The following is a 24,140-nucleotide window of genomic DNA, read 5'->3' as shown; positions in this document are numbered from 1 at the left end:
CTCCTCTCCCCTCCTCTCCTCCCCCTCCTCTCTCCTCTCCTCCCCCTCCTCTCCCCTCCTCTCCTCCCCCTCCTCTCTCCTCTCCTCTCCTCTCCTCCCCCTCTCCCCTCCTCCCTCCTCTCCTCTCCCCTCTCTCCTCTCCTCTCCCCTCCTCTCCTCTCCCCTCCTCTCCTCTCCCCTCGCTCCTCTCCTCTCCCCTCCTCTCTCCTCTCCTCTCTCCTCCCCGCTCCTCTCCTCCCCCTCCTCTCTCCTCTCCCCTCCTCTCCTCCCCCTCCTCTCTCCTCTCCCCTCCTCGCTCCTCTCCTCCCCTTCCTCTCCTCCCCCTCCTCTCTCCTCTCCCCTCCTCTCCTACCCCTCCTCTCTCCTCTCCCCTCCTCGCTCCTCTCCTCCCCTTCCTCTCCTCCCCCTCCTCTCTCCTCTCCTCTCCTCTCCTCTCCTCGTTTCCGTTTCCGGTGAGCGCGAGTGAGCGTGAGTGGTTGGTTGGTGGTGGATGTGCGAGTGGCGCGGAGTTTTGAATTGTTTGCTGTCCCTGTTTATCTGTTTCCCCTGTATGTGCATGATCAGGTAAGCTTTTTGTTACTTTTACTGAGTTACCGACTAATTAGTAGTTTTTTGGTGGTTTCTAGGAGGGATGGCGTCCGCTGAGACGCCACTTCCGTCTATCCGGCAGGGAGTGCGGATAGTTTCGCCAGATAGCAGCATTAGTGTGGAGGAGGTTCTGTTGGCTGCTGGTGAGCAGGTGCGACATGACAGCCTCTGCTTTGCATCGCGGATGAACAAAGCGGTGGTTGTGTTCGTTAAAGACGAGCCACTTGTTCATCTGCTGGTGCAGAGCGGAGTGTTTGTCAGAGATTTGTTTGTGCAGGTGTCCCCGCTGTCCGCTCCCTCATCGCGGATCACCGTATCCGGTGTCCCGCCGTTCATTCCCAACGAGCTGTTGGAGAATGAGCTGCAGAGGTTTGGGAAGTTTGCCAGCGACTTTAAAACAGTGAGTTTGGGGTGTAAGGACCCGAAACTGAAACACGTCCAGTCTCTAAGACGACAGGTGTTTATGTTCTTGGATTCGCCAACACAAACACTGGAGGTGTCGTTCAGAGTAAAACACGGAGACGGCTCTTACATGGTGTACGCTAGCTCAGGACAGCTCAAGTGTTTTGAATGTGGAGATGTGGGTCATAAGCGCTACACCTGTCCGCACAAACAGCAGGCGGCAGCCCACAGCAGTGATGCGGTATCGGGCCCGCTGCCACCGCCAACGGCGGTGGTGGCGCGGCCGGTGGCGGTGCTACGATTGGTGCTGCGGACGAGGGCGCCGCGGTCCGACCGTTGTTGACGTTGTTGTGGACGCGACCGGCGCCACTGGTGCGCTGTTCAATGATGCAAATACACAAAACAGTGAGATCACTGAAGAAGGACTGGGTGTGTTCAGCAGCCAGGTGTCAGGGGAAGCAGATGAAATGGAGTATGACTCTGAGTCAGACACCACTTCTGTAGGTGAAATAATTTGAAAAACACAGATGTGCTGTTCCTGCAGGAGACGCATTCAAATCCAGCAGATGAAACAGACTGGAGATTATGGTGGCAGGGTCCATGTGTCCTCAGCCATGGCACTAACTTCAGTGCAGGAGTAGCTGTTTTGTTTAAGACAACAGCTAATGCAACTGTTTTGTCCTGCACTGAAGTGGTGAAGGGCCGACTGCTCATTGTACAGGCAGAAATACATAACAATGTGCTCTGCTTCATCAATGTTTATGCTCCAAATCATGGAGCAGAAAGGGTAAGGTTCTTCAGCCTGATGGAAAATGAGCTGAGAAATTACCATCAGGATCAGCTCATCATCGGTGGAGACTTTAACTGCACATTAGATTTCACTTTAGACAGAACAAGTGAGGAACCTCAATAAAATCATCACACATCTGGATCTGCTAGATGCATGGAGGGTAAAACATTCACAGTCCAGACAATACACATGGGTGAGGGTCATTAACAGCAGGGTCAGTGCTGCACGATTGGACAGGATCTACATTTCCCCAAACCTAAGCTCCAGACTGATTCATTGCCACATAAATCCCGTTGGTTTTACTGACCACCATTTCATTAATTTAATTTTGAACATCTCACCAGGTGAAAGGGTTAAGTCCTACTGGCTCTTTAATAACAAGCTCCTGCAGGACACTGCTTTTTGCCAGCACTTTAAATCTCTGTGGCAAAAGTGGAGGCTTAAAAAAGTTAACTTCAGTTCTCTGAAGCTGTGGTGGGAGGTAGGCAAGGCACAGATTCGTGTTTTTTGCCAGCAGTACACCTCCCATTCAACCGCTAAGATAAAATCAACAGTTCAGGAACTCGAAGCGAGCATAAAGAGCATGGAAGAGGAATTACATGGAGACCCAGATCCAACTAAAGGCCAATTGCTGAAGGAGAAGAGGTTGGCTCTGAGCTCTTTTCTTCAGGAGAGGGTGAAGGGGGCTCTGGTAAGGTCTCGTTTCCTCCAGCTGAAGGACATGGATGCCCCAACCTCGTTTTTCTTCAACCTGGAGAGGACGGTGGCACAGAGGAAGCACATGACCTGCCTTGAGCTGCCAGGAGGTAAAGTAACCACCTGCCCAAACGAAATGAGGAACCATGCAATGGACTTCTACATTAAACTTTTTGCAGAAGAGCAGTGCAGCATGGAAGGCCGTGAGGAGCTCCTGGAGGGGCTTCCACAGCTCAGCGAGGGGGAGAGAGCTGCTCTGGATTTTGAGCTGACTTTACAGGAACTGACGATTGCTGTCAATCAGTTGGCATCGGGGGGGGGGGCACTGGGGATTGATGGCCTTTCCACCGACTTTTTTAAACACTTTTGGAGTATACTTGGACCTGATCTGCACAGTGTTCTGCTAGAGTGTTTTAGAACAGGATCTCTTCCTGTTTCGTGTCAGCGTGCAGTGCCAAAAAAAGGAGACCTGGCATTACTGAAAAACTGGAGGCCTGTGGCTCTCCTTTGTACAGACTACAAGGTGCTTTCCAGAGCCTTATCGAACAGACTTAAGGATATACTGGAAATAATTGTACATCCCGATCAGACGTACTGCATTCCTGATAGGACGATCATGGACAACATTTTCCTCATTCGTGATGTTATTGACGTGTGTAAATGTGACAATGTCAGTGTTGGCATTGTCTCTTTAGATCAGGAGAAGGCGTTTGATAGGGTTGATCACTCTTATTTGTTTTCTGCACTTAAGGCCTTTGGTATCGGTGATGGGTTTTGTCTTGGGTGACTTTGTTGTACAGGGATGCACAGTGTATGGTGAAGGTGGGGGCAGGGTTGAGTCGGCCAATCCCTGTACAGCGTGGAATCAGACAGGGTTGTCCTATCTCGGGCCAACTGTACAGCTTGGCCATTGAACCCTTGCTGTGCAGGCTGAGGGATCGCCTCGGCGGTCTCTCATTGACCGGTTCTTTCAAACCTAATCGAGGTTTTCCGGCCCTTTCTGCTTATGCAGATGATGTTAACATCTTCATCTCCAACCAGGGGGATGTTCAGGGTTTGAAGGACACCCTGTCCCTATATGAAAAGGTGTCTTCTGCACGGGTGAACTGGGAAAAAAGTGAAGCTTTATGGGTTGGACACTGTAATAAACAGGTAATGCCAGGTCTGCCTGGAGGACTCAAATGGGGTAAGGAGGGATTGAAGGTATTGGGAGTCTTTTTGGGCACAGAAGGCTTCCAGAAGAAGAATTGGGAGGGAGTGAAGGAGAGAGTGTGTGCTCGGTTGTCTAAATGGAAATGGTTGCTACCCCAAATGTCATATAGGGGAAGAGTTCTGGTAGCCAATAATTTGGTTGCCTCGACCCTCTGGCACAAACTGATAGCGTTGACACCACCGAGAGGCCTGATAGAGGACATTCAAAGAGCCATTCTGGACTTCTTTTGGTCTGGAAAAGACTGGGTCCGTGCAGCTGGCCTGTATCTACCTGTGGCTGAAGGGGGACAGGGACTGATCAGCATCCAATCCAAGATCACTGCTTTTAGACTCAGAACAGCTCAAAAACTTCTCTATGACTGTGTCCCAAGCTGGTGCGACATGGCTCGCTGGCTGCTAAGAAGAGCCGGACGGCTGGAATACGACAAACACCTGTTCCTCCTACAACCTGAGAACATGGACCTAAATGGACTAACACCTTTCTGTACCTCGGTTCTGGAGGCATGGCAAATATTCAGGATCAAGCGTGACACTGCAGAGACTCCAGGGCTGTGGCTGTTTGAGGAACCTCTGTTCTTCAACAGTTTAATCAACACGCGAACTCTGCAGTCTGCCAGCCTTCGAGCCAGTTTGAGAGGAGCTGGCTGCACCAAACTTGGCCAACTCATGAAGATGACGGCAACATCCCTGGACAACCTGAGGAACAAGAGTAACATCACATTTATCAGGCTGATCAAAAAAGTGGTGGAGGAAGTCTGTGCTGCCCTGCCTCAACATCTTAAAGAGACTGCTGAAGATCGCTCACTGTGTGATCAGTGGAGTGAAGAGTGCGAATACAGCTTCCCTTCTCTGTTCATCACCCCAGCGGTGGGGGAGTGGCAGGAGGGAGAAGGTCAGCTGCTGTCTTTTGAAACCCCACACCTGGACAAGTTTCAGGCTGTTGGAAAAAAAGCACTGTATCATATAAGCATCAAGACCCTAAACGTAAAGTCTCTGGCAGGGATGGAGGAGTCGAGGTGGACTGAGTTTTTTGGCCCAGACGCTTCCCCGAAAGGCAGTTGGCGGTCCCTGTACAAGCTGCCCATTGAAAAACGGACAGCAGACCTCCAGTGGAGGATTGTACATGGGGCAATAGCTACAAACAGATACAGAGTGCATCTTGATCCTGAGCTCGGGGAGGGATGCATTTTTTGTTCACAGGCTGAGACCTTGGCACACTTGTTTGTTCAGTGTCCTCGTTTGGACTCGTTGTTTCTTTTGCTAAAAACCTGGTTTCGGGGTTTTGGGGAGGCTTTTTCTTTTGAGTTGTTTATATTTGGTCCAAAGTATTCTGTAAAGAAAAAGCCTGTCCATACACTGCTAAACTTTATATCTGGTTCTGCAAAGCTGGCCATCTGGCTGACCCGCAAAAACCAGGTACAAACAGTGGGCAGTGTAGAGCCGGTATCGGTTCTGAGAGGACTGCTGAAGGCCCGACTGCGGGTGGAACATGCCTACTACAAAATGATGGGCACTCTGCAGGTGTTCAAAAATATATGGGCTGTTGAGGAAGTTTTGTGCTCTGTGGGGGAAGATGGGGAGCTGGATGTACATGTCTGAAACTCCCTCTGTGTTGTTGGTGGTGATCGTGTTGTTGTTGTTGCTGTTGGTGTTGTTGTTGATGATGATGTTGTTGTCACACTGAGGCAAGTGAAAGAGTGAACTTGTTTGACTCCTGAAGTGGCTCAATAAAGGGACTTTTAAAACCAAACCTCTCCTCCCCCTCCTCTCTCCTCTCCCCTCCTCTCCTCTCCTCTCCTCTCCTCTCCTCTCCTCTCCTCTCCTCCCCCTCCTCTCTCCTCTCCCCTCCTCTCCTCTCCTCTCCTCTCCTCTCCTCGTTTCCGTTTCCGGTGAGCATGAGTGAGTGTGAGTGGTTGGTGGTGGAAGTGCGAAATGCGCGGAGTTTTGAATCTGTCCTGTTTTTCGGATTTCACTTGGTTTTCTACTGTCCTTTATGTACATGATCTGGTAAGTTGTTTCTCTTTCTTTATAAATTGAGTGTTTAAGGAGTAATCGGAGGGTTGTCAGGGGTTTTTGGAGGAATGGCGTCCTCCTATCCGGCACGGAGCGAGGATAGTCCCGCCGGATAATAATGTTACTGTGGAAGAAGTTCTGCTGGCGGTCGGTGAGCAGGTAGGACATGAGAATCTCATTTTTGCCTCAAGAATGAACAAAGCAGTGGTCGTGTTTCTAAAAGAGGAGCCTCTTGTTCATTCTTTGATTGGGAGCGGAGTGTTCATTAAGGAGATGTTTGTACAGGTGTCCCCGCTGTCGGTCCCGTCCACTCGGATCACCGTCTCAGGTGTTCCGCCATTCATCCTGAATGAGCTGCTGGAGAAGGAGCTCCGCAGGTTTGGGAAGTTTGCTAGCGCATTTAAAACTGTCAGTTTGGGATGTAGAGATCCCAAACTGAAGCATGTGCAGTCGCTAAGGCGACAGGTGTTCATGTTTTTGGACACGCCTGATCAAACTTTAGACGTGTCTTTCAGAGTAAAGCATGACGACAGCTCCTATATGGTTTATGCGAGCGCTGGACACATGAAGTGTTTTGAGTGTGGTGATGTGGGGCACAAGCGCTTTGCGTGTCCGCACAAGCAACAGGCTGCGGGGGCTGACGGTGCTCCGGAGGATGGTGCGGGGGCGCCAGCTAATGGCGCGGGGGCGCCGGCGGAGGCTGGCCCAAGCGCTCCGGTGGCCCCTCCTACTGTGGCATCCAGTGCAGAAATGGAAGCAGAACATGCAGAATATAATGTAGATGAAGAGGAAAAGGGGAACAACGTGTCAGTGGATGCAGACTTGAGTAACTCTGTTTGCTGCTGCTGCAGATAGCATTCAGGTGGCAGGTAGTGTTGAGGCTGCAGGAGCTGCAGGCAGCGTTGAGGCTGCAGGAGCAGCAGGCAGTGAAGGGCAGGATGCAGAGTGCAGCCAGGTTTCAGTGGAAGGAGAGCAGATGGAGGATGACTCTGAGTCAGACTCGGTGTCCATCAGTGATACCTCCATCAGAAACACTGACATTTACTCAGCAGAAGAAATTAACCACTTTCTAGATGTCACTTATAAAAGATCAATTAAAGTAAGTGACTACTTCAGTGATACTGATAAATTTATTAGATCCATTGGTTTACTGAAGAGACAGGTTGGGTTCGACATCCTGGACGAAAAGAAATGCTTCCGTCTCAAGAAGCACATCACATCATTAAGAAAAGAAGCAAAAAGTAAGACTGTAAAAACAAAAAGGAAGTAAATGATCATGTCTCACATGGGGTTTTCCTTTCTTTACTGCTCTTTGCTTGTGTCATCTTGCCTGTTTTTCCTTTTTAATTTTTCCATGCAGAGCCTTAAAATAGGTTCCTTAAACATTAATGGTGGGAGAGACAAGAGTAAAAGAGCGTTGATTTCTGAGGTCTCAACCCTAAAAAGAGTTGATGTGCTCTTCTTACAAGAGACACATACGATCCCATCTGATGAGACAGATTGGGGCTTATGGTGGGGGAGCTCGTGTTTCCTCAGCCATGGAACTAATGTTAGTGCAGGGGTAGCAGTTTTGTTCAAATCAACTGTAAATGCAACCATTTTGTCTACTATAGAAATCGTAAAAGATCATTTACAAATTGTCAGGGCGAAAATTAATAATTTAACTTTCTGTTTTGTAAACATATATGCTCTGAATCAGGGAACAGAGCGACTTGCTTTCTTCTCTTTATTAAAAACGGAGCTGATTAAATATCATCAGGACCAGCTTGTCATTGGTGGTGATTTTAATTGCACCATGGACTTCATAATGGACAGGACAGGTGAAGAACCACACCCACAGTCATCACAGAGTCTTAACAGCATCATCACACAACTGGATCTTATAGATACATGGAGGGTTAAAAATCCACAGGCTAGACAATACACATGGGTGAGGTTCAATAAAAACAGTGTTTGTGCAGCCAGGCTAGATAGGATATACATTTCTCAAAATCTTACTTCTAGATTATCACATAGTAACATCAGTCCAGTTGGCTTCACTGACCACCACCTTGTGAGTAGTGATCTAGTTAATCTTCCAGGTGAACGAGTTAAATCGCACTGGTTTTTTAACAACAAGCTCTTACAGGATAATACGTTTAACCAGAGTTTTGTGCAATTTTGGCTACTCTGGAAAACAAAAAAATCCGAGTTTAGTTCTTTGAAGATGTGGTGGGAGGTCGGAAAGGCACAAATCCGTGTCTTTTGCCAACAATACACCTCCCATTCCACAAATACAATCAAGATGGTGGTCAGGGAGCTTGAAAATAGCATCAGACAAATAGAGGAGCGCTTGAATGGCGATACAAGTCCTAGTATGGGTCAGGTCTTAAAACAAAAAAAGATGGCACTGAGCTCCTTCCTGCAGGAGAGAGTGAAGGGGGCTCTTGTCAGGTCTCGATACCTGAAGCTAAAAGACATGGATGCCCTGAGTTCTTTTTTCTTTGACTTGGAGAGATCTGTGGCGCAAAGAAAGCAAATGACCTGCCTTGAACTCCCTGGAGGCAAAGTGACTACTAATCCAGAGGAGATGAGAAGCCATGCTTCAGATTTCTACACTAGTCTGTTTGGGAGAGAGAGCTGCAGCATTCCCGTGCAGAGAGGGATAAGGCAGGGCTGCCCCATCTCGGGTCAGCTCTACAGCCTAGCCATTGAGCCCTTGCTATGCAAGTTGAGAGAGCGGCTTAGTGGTCCCTCAGTGCCAGGGTCCCACAGTGTTGAACATCCTCCTCATGTTGTTTCTGCTTATGCAGATGACATAAACGTATTTGTCACCAGCCAGGAGGATGTGCAACATTTGAGGGAAACCCTGGACATGTTCCAAAATGCTTCATCTGCACGGGTGAACTGGTCCAAGAGTGAGGCGTTGTTGGTGGGGCCGTGGAAAGATCAGATAGCTCCCAGTTTGCCTGGTGGACTAGAGTGGGGTAGAGAAGGTCTGAAGGTTCTGGGGGTTTACGTTGGAACAAAGAACTTTGAAAAAATGAACTGGGAGGGAGTGAAGGAGAAAGTGTGTGCTTGGTTATCTAAATGGAAATGGTTGCTACCACAGCTGTCATATAGGGGGAGAGTCCTGGTTGCCAATGGCTTGGTTGCTTCGACTCTTTGGCATAAACTCATGGTCCTGACCCCACCGAGAGACCTGGTGGATGAAATTCAACGTGCCATCCTGGATTTCTTTTGGTCTGGGAAGCACTGGATGCGGGCAGCAGCCCTCTATTTGCCTGTGGCTGAAGGAGGACAGGGCCTCATTAACATCTGGGCAAAAGTTACGTCCTTCAGACTTCGGACTGCTCAGAAACTCCTTTACAACTGCAGCCCAAGCTGGTGTGACACAGCTCACCTGCTGCTGAGGAGAGCTGGGCATCTGGGCTATGACAAGCATCTTTTCCTGTTGAAGCTAGAGGACGTCGACATCAGTGGACCAACACCTTTTTACACTTCTGTTCTGCAGGCTTGGCAGGTTTTTAAGATCAAGCGCAACAAGAATGAGACTCGGGGTATGTGGTTGTTTGAGGAACCCTTGCTCTTCAGCGAACTGCTGAAGAGTCAGACGTTGCAATCTGCCAGCCTGAGAACCAAATTCAGAGTGGCTGGCTGCACCAAACTGGGCCACCTACTGAGGATGACGTCAACATCTGTTGATGCACTGAGGGACAGCAGCAACATCACCTCCAGCAGGATAATTAAAAGAGTGTTGGAGGAAGTCTGTGCCGCCCTGCCACCACCGCTGAGAACATTTGTGAAAAACCGTTCGAACTATGAACAGTGGAGCGAAGAGGGTGAGTACGTGTTTCCTTCTGTGTCCGTCACTCCTGCTCTGGGAGAATGGCAGCAGGGAGGAGGACAGTTGCTGTCTTTTGAAAGTCCTTGCCTAGACAAGTTTAAGGATGCAGGAACAAAAGACCTTTACCAGGCCTGTGTGAAGGTTCTCAACCTGAACACTTTGGCAGGAGTGAGGGAGTCGAAGTGGGCCGAGTTTTTGGGTCCAGACGTTTCCCCGAAAGGCAGTTGGCGGTCTCTGTACAAGCTGCCCGTTGAAAAGCGGACAGCAGACCTCCAGTGGAGGATTGTACATGGAGCGATAGCTACAAACAGATACAGAGCACACCTTGATCCTGAGCTGAGGGAGGAATGTGGGTTCTGTGCACAAACAGAAACACTTGAGCATTTGTTTGTTGAGTGTCCTCGACTTGGTGAAATGTTCGTTGTTTTAAAAAAGTGGTTTGAGGGACTGGGGGAGGATTTCAGTTTTGCTTTATTTATCTTTGGTCCAAAATATTGTGCGAAAAGAAAGACTGTGCACACCCTGATGAACTTTCTGAGTGCATCTGCAAAGCTAGCGATCTGGCTGACTCGCAGGAATCTCGCTCAGGGCGTTGGAAGTGTGGAGCTGCTGCCGGTCATGAAGGGTTTGGTGAAAGCCTGACTGAATGTTGAACATGCTTATTTTAAAATGGTGGACAACACTCTGGCTTTCAGTCAGATATGGACTGTGGGCAAACCTTTTTGTTTTGGCCTCAAATGAAGAGGTGACAGTGAAAAGGTTTCTCCTGAAAACTGTAAATAAAGGGATTTTTAAAAACCAAAAAAAAAACCTCTCCCCTCCCCTCGCCTCCCCTCCCCTCCCCTCCCCTCCCCTCCCCTCCTCTCCTCTCCTCTCCCCTCCCCTCCCCTCCCCTCCCCTCCTCTCCTCTCCTCTCCTCTCCTCTCCTCTCCTCTCCCCTCCTCTCCCCTCCTCCTCGCTCCTTCCTCCCTCTCAGTATATTTGAGGCTGTGTACTCGCTGATAAAGAATAAGATCCACCGTCTTCCCGTCATCGACCCGGTCAGTGGGAACGCTCTCTACATTCTGACCCACAAGAGGATCCTCAAGTTCCTGCAGCTCTTTGTGAGTCAACTGTGTTCATTATTATGATTATTATGATCATTATTATGATTAATATTATTAGTGTTGTTGTTGTTGTTGTTGTTGTTGTTGTTATATTTCAAACACCACCGTGTCACCAGGACTGTGGTGGAGTGTAACTGACTACATCCACTCACTTCTACTTTTTACTACATTACGTTTATCTGACAGCTTCAGTTACTTTAATTAAGATTATTCATGCTTTATATTTTTTGATGCGACAACATTGTAACAAAACTGAAAAAAATGTCTCAAACAGGAAGTGAAAACAAAAAGATTTCAGAGAAACTCAGAAGGAATCAAAATGTTTGGTTTGTATTAATTGAACACTGTTAACACACACAAGTTACAGTAATATGAATATACATTAATATTAATATTACTGTATTACCGTAATATTACTATATTAATATACAGTGTACTTGAAGGTTTTACAGATGATACCCAGAATATGTGCAGCAGCGCCTCCTGGTGGACAGATGAGGGCGTATGAAGAGTTTAACTGCAGGCTGAAAAGAGTGTGCGTGTGTGTGTGTGTGCGTGCGTCTGTGTGTGTGTCAGGTGTGTGAGATGCCCATGCCGGCCTTCATGAAGCAGACTCTGGAGGAGCTCGCCGTGGGGACGTATGCCAACATCGCCTACATCCACCCTGACACGCCGCTCATCACCGCGCTGTCCGTCTTCACACACCGCCGCGTCTCCGCCCTGCCCGTCGTCGACCACAACGGTAACCGACGGCGACAGCATGATTGGTATCTGTAGACAGGGCTCAGTGTGAACTCATTGTCTCCTGTGTGTCTGCAGGTAAAGTGGTGGACATCTACTCCAAGTTCGACGTGATTGTGAGTGAATCAGGATGTTTGGATCAGAGTTGTGTTGAATGTGTGGACACGCACAGAAACCTGAGTGTGACCCGTCTGTACAGAACCTGGCGGCAGAGAAGACCTACAACAACCTGGACGTGACGGTGACGCAGGCGCTCAGACACCGCTCGCAGTACTTCGAAGGCGTCATGAAGTGCAACAAACTGGAGACGCTGGAGACCATCGTGGACCGGATCGTCAAGGCCGAGGTGACAGACTGGTTCTGATAACAGTTCTGACAGAAAATCACAAGAATGTGACCGAAACATTCATGTTGATGATCAGGAGCTAATCAATTATTCAGAGATTAAACTCTTCTGATGGAGAAATGTATGTTGGATGTGTTCGTCAGGACTGTTTAAACAGCTTCTACTCTGTTACAGTGCAGATTTATGAGTTTACGAGGTGCACCTGAATGCACCACGGAGGCCCTGTGCTGACAGAAGGACACCTGAACGCAGCAGAGTCTCATGTGTCAATCACATGACTGTCGTTCCTGCAGTGAATTATCCAAAAACAGCTCGATTGATATGTTTATATTAATATATACGATTATATTAATTCAACTTTGAATAAACTGACCAGCACCAGAACCTGTGGACCGGACACAGAACCACTGAATGATCACAGTCCAACATGTTTCCTGTGACAACTTTTCTCAAGATCAGAAGTTATTAATGTGATTATCACCAGATAATCTGTGTGTGTGTGTGTGTGTGTGTGTGTGTGTGTGTGTGTGTGCAGGTTCACAGGCTGGTTGTCGTTGACGAGGAGTCTCGTATCGTCGGAATCGTCTCCCTCTCTGACATCCTGCAGGCGCTGGTCCTGACCCCCGCAGGTCCACACAGAACACAGAACACACAGAACACAGAACTCACAGAACACACAGAACACACAGAACACCGAACTCACAGAACACAGGATCAGTACTGGTGTGAGGTACAAGCGACAGCTGCAGCAGTACTCTGTGTTTCTCTGTGTTTCACTAACTGTCTGTCGGTCTGTCTGCAGGTCTCGGGAGGAAGGAGTCTCTCCCATCTCATCTAACAGCTTTAGATTCAACAGAACCAGAGACAGGATGTAAACCTGAACAAGATTTGGAGAAAGACCCGGACCGGGGACTGGAGCCTGGTGCAGACACAGAGACAGAGAGTAAAACTGAACTAGATCAACAAGACCAGGACCAGGACCAGGATGGAGGACTGGAGCCTCGTACAGAGACAGAAAGTAAGCCTGAATCAGATAAGGACCAGAACCAGGACCAGAACCAGGACCAGGAGCCGGGGACAGAGACAGAGACAGGCTGCGGGGACACTGATACTGCTGAGACCTGCCAGCAGGGGGAGGCAGAGGGTGAGGTAGAGGGGGAGGTAGAGGGAGAGGGACACAGTGAGGTGAGACAGACAGAGAGTGAGACAGGTGGAGAAACAACAGAGAGACAGACAGAGGGGGAGACGGCAGTGACAGAGACAAAAGGAGGAGAGGAAGGAGGGGAGGAGACAGGTGAAGGAGAGAGGGGGGAGGAGATGAAAGAGGAGGAGCAGACAGGTGAAGGAAAGAGGGGGGAGGAGATGAAAGAGGAGGAGCAGACAGGTGAAGGAGAGAGGGGGGAGGAGGTGAAAGAGGAGGAGCAGACAGGTGAAGGAGAGAGGGGGGAGGAGGTGAAAGAGGAGGAGGAGACAGGTGAAGGAGAGAGGGGGGAGGAGGTGAAAGAGGAGGAGGAGACAGGTGAAGGAGGTGAGGAAGAGACAGAGGGGGGAGATGGTAAAGGAGAAGAACAAGGGGAGGAGGGGGAGGCGGCATGACATCATCATTCGGTGTCTCTCTGGACTTTGTTGTGACCCGCCATACTCGAGTAGAGCTGCTCACCACAGAAGAAGAAGAGGGACAGGAAGGGGCGGGATCGAGACAGAAGGCTGACCTGTGGTTGGCCAGGAGGCTCTGAGAGTCTGTTTATTATTGGTTGAAGAGCGAGGAGGCACTGCAGGGCTGTGATTGGACATGTGGTGTGAGAGTGGGCGGGACTTATGGGTGATTGACATGTGCAGGAGCCAATCAGGGATCTGTGATGGTTGTTTCTCAGAGGATCATTCATTGTTTAAAGTTTTCTCACAGAGAAAAGATCGAACATCACTGATCCATGACATGTAGATAGAAACAGCTTTCAATAATCAATACATGCATAATCAATACATGCATACATAATGCTTGAGAATAAATATAATCCTCAGATTAAATTAAATTCCTCCCACTAGATGATTTTAGACGTGCTGTTGCTGAGTGTCTCCATAATAATCATGAATATATTGATTTACTGTAGTAGCTGTGAATCCTACATTTCCCATAATGCAACTGGAGTACCTTCACAGTATATCACTGCAGCCCTCAGTACGATACACAGGAAGTGTAAAGTAACATCTGAGGATTATGTTGATTATGTTGACACACCACTACATCAAGCAGGATTGAATCTGAAGGACCACGAAGATCAATAATCCTGATCAGAGCTGATGAACTCCTGTACAGATACTATACAGATAAAACCACTTTGTATCCTCATGGCAGTGATCATTTGATGACCCCTCTGTGATGTCATACATGGACGGGTCCATCACGTCGTCATGGTGCCTTTTAGCAGAATTTTAAATAAGTCATTGTTATAATAGTTTTAATTCCAGTGATCACCGAAACACTATTGATCTGCTGTCTCACGGATCATCATTGATGTAACTGCGACCGTCAGGACCGTCTGTACGAGTACGTATCGTTTGTAGAGGACAAAATCACATCTGTTGGTTATTTTGGTGTAAAAAGTTTAATGATTCTGTACAAAGATACATTTTATTGTTGAACTAATATATTTATAGTTGAATGTAGTCTTCACAGATGGACTCACATGAGATTTTGTAGTTCACAGTGAGACTGTAGGGGGCGCTCACACCGCACACTGGACCATCGCAGTCAAACTGATACGCCTAACAGGCTAACGTTAACGTTAGCTTCTCCTCCAGGCTAATGTTAATGTTAGCTTCTCCAACAGGCTAATGTTAACATTAGCTTCTCCTACAGGCTAATGTTAATGTTAGCTTCTCCAACAGGCTAACATTAACATTAGCTCCTCCTCCAGGCTAACATTAGCTCCTCCTCCAGGCTAATGTTAACATTAACTTCTCCAACAGGCTAACGTTAACATTCGCTCCTCCACCAGGCTAATTTTAGCATTAGCGTCTCTGAAAGGTTATTTTCTGACTGTGGGTGTCTCCAGACGGAGCCGTGTGGACTTCCTGTCTCTATCAGCTGATGGAGGACGTTCTGCTGGTTTTATAAACGTTCTGTTTCTGTTAATCTGCTGTGAAAAACAATAAAACTGATTTTTCTTTTTAATTGTTTGAGTTTCAGACTCAGTCACTCAGTTTCAGTTGTAATTACGTACATTTACTCAACTGCTGTGCTGGAGTACCACCACAGTCCAGAGTGAACTGTAAGTTATTATACATATTATTTATATTATATGTTTGTGTCGTGTGATCAGAAACACTTCAGTTCAGTTGAACGTTGAGGAGGTGAGAAATACAGTGATTTATTTTACAGTTTGCTTCCTGTAATTTTATTTTACAGCTTTTTGAAAATATATTTTCACTTCTAAGTTTCCATGCTGAGGTGTGAAGCAGCTCCCTGTCAGCAGCTGTTCACCTGGTCTGGTTCTGATTCTGTTCAAAAGTCTCCAGAAGTAAATGTTTCCATGTCACGACTGATGAACACTGAACCTGATTATTAATAATAACACGTACATGTAGAAATGATAAAGCTGTGGAGGTTCTGGTCCAGACGAGCTGATGTGATCAGTATACGTTTATAATCAGATATGATTCTGATCCAGTTCTTTAGTTCTGGTCTTTGACGGTTGACACATGTAGAATCACTTCTGGTCTGAACAAACATCTGGATCCTGGATATAAACTGGACTCTGAGATGATGACCTCATGATACCTGGAGCTGTCAGGTGTTCGGATCTTTGTCTCGTGACCAACATCCACAGAACCTCTCATGCTGCCAACATGGGTCCTGCTCAGCTGAACAGAACCTCTGACCTCACAAAGCACCAGACTTCAGTCCATTTCTCCGTCTTTCTATTCAAATCCAAACTTTGGACTCTGAACCGCATCAGCGCAGTTGGACATGTTGTTCTGTTCATCCCTCACATGCTGGGTCCAATAGGGAGGCTGGTTCTGAATGTGGAACGAGGTTTGGAGACATCGACTGATTCATGAAACAGTTCTATGGATGTTCTCACATCTGTCATGTTAACAGCAGATCTCAGATCAGTGGAGTTCTCTCCGACCCTCCAGGCACCACCGGGAAGGTCCAGTTCTGGTCCTGTGAGGGGAGTGGTCTGCTCCATGTGTCCTGTTGTTCGCTCATCAGATTCATGTTTGATTCAGATGTTTGTTTCCATGGTAACGCTGCCACCACCTGAGACCCCTGTTCAAACAGTCCTTTCAGCGCCGCTCCGCCTCTATAGAAGCGTGGCATGTGCAATATCATTGACCCGGCAAAGCCCGGGCCAAGCACATTCTATTGAGTCCACACACACACACACACACACACACACACACACACACACACACACACACACACACACACACACACAGCAGAATCAGCAGACACATCAGGATGAAGGGAAAGCGTCGAGGCAGCAGAATCTGTTAAAGCCCGGTCCTTTGTCCGCCCGGCGGGCCCTCGCCCCTCGCTCGCCCCTCGCTCGCCCCCCTGCCGTATATATTGGGGGGTCCAACTTTTTCTCTGTTACACTGTGTGTGTGGTTGTGGGCCAGGTTGGACTTCATCCAGTGGGCAAAATGTCACAGTACTCTGGAAAGGTGAGTGTGAGGAGACGTGACAGGAAACAGTTTGTTCACTGTTTCAGTTTGTTTCAGTTCGTCTTTTATAATTTAGAACTTCTGGTTCTGACTGTGATCCTCATCCATGATGTCAGATGTGTCTCCTGAAGTTAAACGGCTTGATTTCTGACTGGAGATTGGTGTGATGTCCTGCTGCCTGCCGCTCTGAAGGAATATATTCACATTATTTTGTTTATTTATGCAGCTGAGACATTATTCACTTACTTGTGTTGTTGACTCGTCGTCTCTCAGAACATCAGCAGAGTTCTGTGGTTAATGTTTATTTAAAGAAACTCACTATTTTCAGAATTTAGCTTCTTTTTTCTCACGTTGATCTCAGAACTCGTCATTCAGACACGTTTCATGTTCTGATCTTCTTTCATAATATCGAACTTACAGATTAGATTTAAATTGTTAGATTTTTGACTGGAGTTTGGTGTGAAGTTCTGCTGACTGTCACTCACGTCTTCACTCTAATGATGATGTCATGATGATGATGTCATGATGATGATGATGTCGTCTCATGTCATCAACAGTTTTCTGATTTAATACGTTCAGAACTGATACAAACAGCTGAGTGCGTGTTTTGGGCATTTCATCAGAACTTCCTCCTTTTACACTTTTTAATTATGAATCTGTTGTGTTTCTGTTTAAACTTCTGTCAGAATGGTTCAGAACTCTGACCCGTCAGAAGGTTTCAGAACTCTGACCCGTCATCACCATTAAACTTCATGTTTCTGTCCAACAACATTAAATCAAAAGTTCTCTCAGTAAACATGTTAATCTTTTCTCCAGATCACCTTCTACGAAGGGAAATGCTTCACCGGCAGGAAGCTGGAGGTCCGAGGTGACTGTGATAACTTCCAGGACCGCGGCTTCATGAACAGGTGAGAGGAAGAAGTCCAGAAAGTCCAAATACACACAGTTGTCCCCACGTTTTCACCAGAACTCCTGGACCACCCTGGATCCTTCAGGACTGACAGCAACATCTCGGGTCCATGTTGGGCGTGAGACAATTGTTGGATCACAGGAGTCCAGCAGAATCATGCTCTTGTAGAACTCGATGCGTCTTGGCCTGTTTTATAAAAACTCTCCTGAGATGGTTTCTGTTATTTTCCAGTCGCAGTTTTAGGTGTTTTTCAGTGTCATGTCTGAACTGGATCTCATCAGAACCTCTGAGCCCCTTACATCTCACACAAGTAGATCCAGCTTGATTAATAACACCTAATCACATGATCGTCTTCACACTGGATGTAAACTGTCTCCATGGTGATGATCACAACATTTGATTGTCATTATCTCTGATTGATCTGATTGATCTGATTGTCTGCTGTGAACAAACTTCAGCACTTCCTGTGAGGTTTTCCACATTAAAAGCCTGGGTTTAAAGGGCAGTTCTCAGGTGAGTCGTCCTGATGAAGCTCCATCAATGTTTCTGTGTGTTCAGGGTGAACTCCATCCGTGTGGAGAGCGGCGCCTGGATCTGCTTCGACCATCCCGACTTCAAGGGCCAGCAGTACATCCTGGAACATGGAGAGTACCCAGAATTCCAGAGGTGGAACTCCCACAACGACCACATGGGATCCTGCAAGCCCATCCGCATGGTACACTCCTCTGATTGTGTTTAGTGTTCATTCAGGTGGTCCTGGTCCCCGCAGGATGAACCCTGAGGACGTGAGCTCTCCTGTAGCTCCGCCCTCCGGCCACAGTGTGATGTAATCCACACATTCAGATGTAAGCTGTGAGTGTTTGTGTGACTGTGGAGGAACACGGATCATAAACCTACACCCCCCTGTCTCTGTCGCAGCACGGCGAGCACTATCGCATCGAGCTGTTCGAGGCCTGTAACTTCTCCGGTCAGTGCGTGGAGATCTGCGACGACTGTCCCTTCCTGCAGAGCCGCGGCTTCTCCAAGAACTGCATCAACTCCGTCAAGGTCTTCGGAGACGGAGCGTGAGTTCACACACAGACACGAGCACCAGCACTGATCTCCATAGGAGTCGAGATGTTAATGTGACAGAGTGCATTGTGGGAAATGTGATGGATGCTCGTATTAACGTCCCGATGTTCTCTTGCAGCTGGGTGATGTACGAGGAACCAAACTTCCGCGGCCGCATGTACATCGTGGAGCGTGGAGACTACTGCAGCCACAACGAGTGGCAGGCCCAGAACCCCAACATCCAGTCCATCCGCCGGGTCGTCAACTACTTCTAGACCCGACCCGCCTCCACTGACTTGTACCAGCGCTGTAATCATGTACAATAAATAAACCCAGACTGAGAGAAGACAACAGGTTTTTTATCAAACACTGTGTGTGTGTTGTTTTGTGTGACGTCACCAACATCATTATCATAATCAGCAAGAATGTTTTAATGACACGAAGCACCAAAACCACCAGAACCACCAGAACCTGAGCAGCACTGAGACACGAGGCGACTTCACAGGAGCACACATACGCTAAAGTCGAGAAACAAAACATTAAAACAAGTTAGGAAACAGTAAAATAATCTACGACAGAAGGTTTCAAAGAGACAAAGAAGTCACAGCGCAGTTTAAATCTATGGAACTGAAAGGTCTTCAGAGTCGAGCCAACCTTCAGTTTTCAGGGAGTTTGTTCCGATCTGTGGCTCATAATAACTGAACGCTGCTTCCCATGTTTGGTTCTGACTCCAGGGACTGACAGCAGACCAGAACCTGATGACCTCAGAGGTTCTGGATGGTTCAGAACCCATTCAGTGCTTTTAAACCATCAGCAGGATTTAGAACTCTATTCTTTGACTGACAGGAGTGATGTCATCTGCTGTTCTGGTTCCTGTTCAGACTCTGGCAGCTGGTTCTGAATCAGCTGCAGCTGTCCTGTAAAGACACAGTTACAGTGGTCGGGTCTGCTGAGGAGAAATATATAAAATATATATATAATATATAGATATGTCTACATGGAGGCACAATCATGAGATGAAAAGCGACATTTTGAGAAAACTTTAGTTATCGGACACATTCTGACTCACATTTTCTCCATCAAACTGAGTTCTGGGCAGAAATGAGCCCTGATTTCTTTCTTTATCTCGGCTTCAGACCTTCGTTAGCTCAGAAACACAAAGAGAAGCTCAGCGGACACAAACGAGTCCAGATGAAACGTGACGAGACACCGTGTGTCATTAAAATGTAGCACCTGATGTTCCGCTCTTTATTTACATTTATATAAAGAGATTTATTCATTAGATAATAAGATATTTAAATTACTGCTTGAAATCAAAGAAATTATAACCAATACATTTTAGGCCAACTCGTGGCAGTTTGCACCTTTAAAGCTGGCTGGAGGACTCAGACAACACCTGAGTCTCTGACCCTCACCTGAGTCTCTGACCCTCACCTGAGTCTCTGACCCTCACCTGAGCTTCTGACCCTCACCTGCGTCTCTGACCCTCACCTGAGCCTCTGACCCTCACCTGAGTCTCTGACCCTCACCTGAGCCTCTGACCCTCACCTGAGCCTCTGACCCTCACCTGAGTCTCTGACCCTCACCTGAGCCTCTGACCCTCACCTGAGCTTCTGACCCTCACCTGAGTCTCTGACCCTCACCTGAGCTTCTGACCCTCACCTGAGCCTCTGACCCTCACCTGAGCCTCATCATCATCATCATCATCATGCTGACGTTCGAGGGTCAGCAAACCAAAACATATTTTGCACAGCTGATGACAAGTGTGAGGTGTCTCATACAGGACACTGAGGTTGAGGGTTTGAATCCTCATCTTGTATCTTCTTCTTCTATATAAATGTATGAACACGACTCAGACAAACCACATGAAGACGAAGAGTGAAGCCGATGTGTTCAGTCACTCACAGCTGCTCTAATGTAAGGACACACACACACACACACACACACACACACACACACACCTCCGATCGGATGTTCTCATACATATATAATATTCACTGACTCAGTAATCAGTGAAAAGTGATTATTTGACAGGAAGACGTCAACACGAGGGCTGTGACGTCACGTGGCCACAGATGATCGATCACATGTCAATATATCACTTTAATATCAGTAAACACGTCCTGGAGACAGAAGTCACGTGTCGCCTCTGCTGCGGTCCGGTGCAGTTTGTCCTCGTCTGTCTGCCGTACCTAAAGTCCCGAGACAACAGACGTATTTGCGCATGCGCCGTCACATCGGGTAGTGACAGCGGCAGCCCAGCAGGAAGTGGAGCAGCAGACAGGTCGCTACAGGTCCAGTTCGGACGGACACAGAACATATTCTTCACGTCGATGTCTCAGGCGGTTCTGCGGTGATCTGGGTCCGTGCTGACGTCAGCTAGCTCAGCTGCTAACGGCCTCAGTCCGGCGTGTGACGTCAGAGCGGCTCGGCTGTCTGAAGGAGAGTGTGTTCGGTTCAGACAAGAGACCAACACCTCCCACACAAACCCGAGCAGGACAGACCGGACCGCCGTCTGCATTTCTGTTCCAGCCGCATCGAGAGAGAGAGGCTGCTGAGTGTGGAGCGAGTCGATCCAGGACGACGAGCCGAGTCAGAGTGAGGTCAGAGGTCAGAGCTGCTGCCTCCACACAGAGCAGGCATGTTTGAAAACTTCCGAGAGAGACTCCACATGGTCCAGCAGGACTTCACCACCGGCTTCAAGACGCTCGGAGACAAGTCCAGAGACCCGCGGACCAGGAGGCAGCCCAGGTATGAGGACAGCCTCCCTCACTTCACTGCTGGGCTGGAGGTCCTCAGCAGATACGAGGAGAGCTGGTTTCTGCTCCACAAGAGAACCAAAGAGTGTGCCGAGGCTGCCGGGGCTGCAGACGGAGACGTGGTCATGCTGTCGGCTCACTGGGAGAGAAGAAGAGTGGCTCTGACCGAGCTGCAGGACCAGCTGCACAGCCTGCCCGCCTTCATCGCCGAGCTCGACGCCATCACCGCCAACATTGCGCACCTGGAGGGCGACTTCGAGGAGATGGAGAGCCGGCTGGTGTACCTGGAGACGCTGTGCTGTCAGTGCGAGCAGCAGACGCTCAAACAGCATCACGCCGGCGAGCTGGAAGTCTACAAGAAGAAGAAGAAGAGGGAGGTGGAGCTGCTGGAGGTGGAGCTGAGCTCTCAGCACGCTCTGAAGGTGGCCGAGCTGGAGCAGGCGGTGCAGCAGAAGCTGAGAGAACGGCAGAGAGTGTACGAAGAAGCTTTCAACCAGGACGTGAAGCAGTACCTGACCACCGGACAGCTGCAGCACCGGCAGCCAGCGGCCGCCGACGTCACCGTTCTGGATCAGGTGACCGTCGCCAACACGTCTGACCAGGAGGCGCTGGACGATTTCCTCAACTCCACTGGTGATGACATCAGCACCGGCTCATCTCTGACCTCAGGTCCAGACCTCGAGTCCTTCTCCTCCGGATCTGGGATGACCCAGACTCCTCCCAGCAGCAGCAAGCTGTCCAACCAGGACGCAGCGTGGGAGCAAGAGGAGGAGGCGGCCAGCGAGGAGAGCGACGAGCCTCTGGTGCAGTCAGACGAGGAGGACGTTCAGCCCGATCTGTCATTGGTCGGCTCTGATGACAGCGACCCTGCAGGAGATGAGCCCTCTGGGTAACCAAGCAACCAGACCCTGAAACCCTGTGAATCGTGGGTAAAAACTGTCCAGGAGGTCGTTTCACACCAGCTCACCTCTGCAGTGAAAGATCAACCATCAGTGAGGCTTAAAGGTGCAGTATGTAAGAATTAGCCATCCACTGACCGCTGCTAACTGTAGCTATCGTTAGCAGGTTAGCTCTGTTAGCCATGCAGCCAGTGAACAGGGGACCAGGCCAGGCTAGCTGGTTAGCATGCTAACTTCCGCAGACATCAGATGTCATGATGTCAGAACGTTATTTCTTCTCGTTCTGCTGATGATGTTAGTTTTGAAATCTTACATATCGCACTTATAAATCATCAGAGCTGAAACGGTCCCGTGAATTTAACAGAAGTGTTGACATGATTTGTTTTAATGAAAATCTCCAACTTGAGCTGTTAACAGTTCTGGAGTCTGTGTGAGTTGGTATGAAACGACCCTGTTGCCCCTCAGAACCCCCCGGTGCTGACCCGGGCTTCACCTGGAACTGATTTCACTCATTTGATTTGAAAACCTGCCTTAAAGACTCAAACCCGACCGGTCCGAACCGTTACTGCATCAGCTGATGAACACTCAGTTCTCTGCAGTGATCAATGAATGTGATGATCAGTCAACAAGAAGAGACCCCGCCCCTTCCTGTTCCCCTCATGGACCCGACTGATCAAACCTTCGTCTGTAGTGACTGAAGAGAGACAGATGAAGTATTGATCGGTTTGAATTCTGTCATCAGTCACACTCATGATGTTTGTCAGTTTGTCATCAGACTGAAAACACGTCGTTATAAAGACGTTGTGTTTTCAGTCTCGGCACCGACTCGTTCATCAACACGACGTTGCCTTATGTTGATTATTCTGGTACATTTTATTTTCCTCTGAGTTTCAAATATGTATTTATGTTTCTAACACATGCAGTAAAAACTAAATGATGTGACTAACGTGACTGCTGAAGGACAGGTGATGATGATGTCACTGAGTAAACACAGGTGTTGTGTATCTGGTGTGAATGAAACACAACAGTGAGGTGTTGATTCATCATAGAGCCCTGTGGCGTCTACATTAGTGTTATTGTTATGATCTTATTATTAACATGCTGAGTCTGTGGAGCTGCTGCAGTTTGTTCCACAGCAGCTCTGGCTTTGTGCTGCGGCTCTTTAAAGGTGCAGTATGTAAGAATTTATACAAACATGATCAACATTTCTGCTGGAGTTAGCATGCTAACCAGCTAGCCCCCACATGAAAACCTCTTCCTCCTAACTCTCCAGCAAGCTGAGCTAACAAGCTAACAGTAGCCACTGTTGTAAACAGAGCACAGTTAGCAGCAGTTAGCTGGTGTGGTGTTCTGCTGGGAGGTACCAGGTCCAGTTCTTACCCTCTGCACCTTTAAGTCTGCAGCTTCTCTGACCACGAGCTGTCTAACATCTCTAACTGCTCAATAAAATCATCTAACATCTGCCGTCTGACTGCTCTCATCCATCAGCCAGATTAACTGGTGACAGACATGTTGGGGGCGGGGCCTGAGAGGGCTTGAAATTATTAATGACTCATAAAGTCATAAACTGTCCTGGTGATCTAATTAATACTGATACTGATTTGGTGTGTACAGGTGTGTACAGGTGTCAGTGAGAGTCTCCTCCCTGTTACATAATCCACCTGAAGGCTGGTTCATGTTTGTCAAACACACAGGTGTGATTGTGTGAACAGAAAAGGTCAAAGCAGCACATCGACCTTCACTGTTTACACACTGTGTGTGTGTGTGTGTGTGTGTGTGTGTGTGTGTGCGCGCCTTCATCAGTCCAGCTTCCTACCTGACCAGGTAACACAGCAGGAACACACCTGTGCTTTCTTCCACTCGTGTCTTCGTCTTCCAGTCAGAACTTCTTTTGTTTGCAGGTGTCATCAGATCTGGATCAGTTCTGGTGGGTTTTAACGAGCAGGTTTGTTTTGTCCGAGCCGCCGCAGCTGGTTTTAAATGCACCGTACGTCCACGTGGAGCAGCAGCAGGTGAACGCTGGGTTTAACACACCTGCAGCAGGTGTGTCGCTGCTGAGGCCAACAGGATGTCCTGCTGCTGCTGCTGCTGCTGTGGTGTCAGTACCAGAGGACAGCTGCTGCAGGGTAACA

The 24,140-nt window shown here is 48.3% G+C and overlaps 3 protein-coding genes across 3 annotated transcripts in view; all 3 read left to right on the top strand.

Moving 5' to 3' along the window:
* The window catches only part of LOC119009130 (5'-AMP-activated protein kinase subunit gamma-2-like), a 37,120-nt gene extending 21,338 nt beyond the window's left edge, over nt 1-15,782 (top strand). The window contains exons 12-18 of the mRNA XM_037080152.1: nt 10,504-10,630; nt 11,210-11,375; nt 11,453-11,490; nt 11,574-11,720; nt 12,256-12,349; nt 12,523-12,976; nt 15,551-15,782. Coding sequence (XP_036936047.1) covers nt 10,504-10,630; nt 11,210-11,375; nt 11,453-11,490; nt 11,574-11,720; nt 12,256-12,349; nt 12,523-12,976; nt 15,551-15,782 — 1,258 coding nt within the window. The remainder of the gene's footprint in view (nt 1-10,503; nt 10,631-11,209; nt 11,376-11,452; nt 11,491-11,573; nt 11,721-12,255; nt 12,350-12,522; nt 12,977-15,550) is intronic.
* On the top strand, nt 15,125-18,745 carry crygn2 (crystallin, gamma N2). Its single transcript, XM_037079298.1, is given in 6 exon segments — nt 15,125-16,365; nt 16,368-16,390; nt 17,207-17,298; nt 17,859-18,015; nt 18,219-18,364; nt 18,490-18,745. Coding segments are annotated over 6 exon segments (1,128 nt in total). The 5' UTR covers nt 15,125-15,791; the 3' UTR covers nt 18,626-18,745.
* Nucleotides 18,746-20,458: 1,713 nt separating this feature from the next.
* LOC119008506 (dysbindin-A-like) lies at nt 20,459-23,472 on the top strand. Its single transcript, XM_037078877.1, has one exon. It carries the CDS (start codon nt 20,992-20,994, stop codon nt 22,000-22,002), a length of 1,011 nt encoding a protein of 336 aa, XP_036934772.1. The 5' UTR covers nt 20,459-20,991; the 3' UTR covers nt 22,003-23,472.
* The last annotated feature ends 668 nt before the right edge of the window (nt 23,473-24,140 follow it).

Source organism: Acanthopagrus latus, chromosome 19 (assembly GCF_904848185.1).
Source record: "Acanthopagrus latus isolate v.2019 chromosome 19, fAcaLat1.1, whole genome shotgun sequence".
Lineage (NCBI taxonomy): Eukaryota > Metazoa > Chordata > Actinopteri > Spariformes > Sparidae > Acanthopagrus > Acanthopagrus latus.
Note: the sequence above shows the minus strand (reverse complement) of the source record. Positions and strands in the feature narration are given on the sequence as shown.

Excerpts from the sequence above, each read along its gene's own strand:
- LOC119008506 (XM_037078877.1), top strand. The coding sequence starts at position 20,992 with ATGTTTGAAAACTTCCGAGAGAGACTCCACATGGTCCAGCAGGACTTC.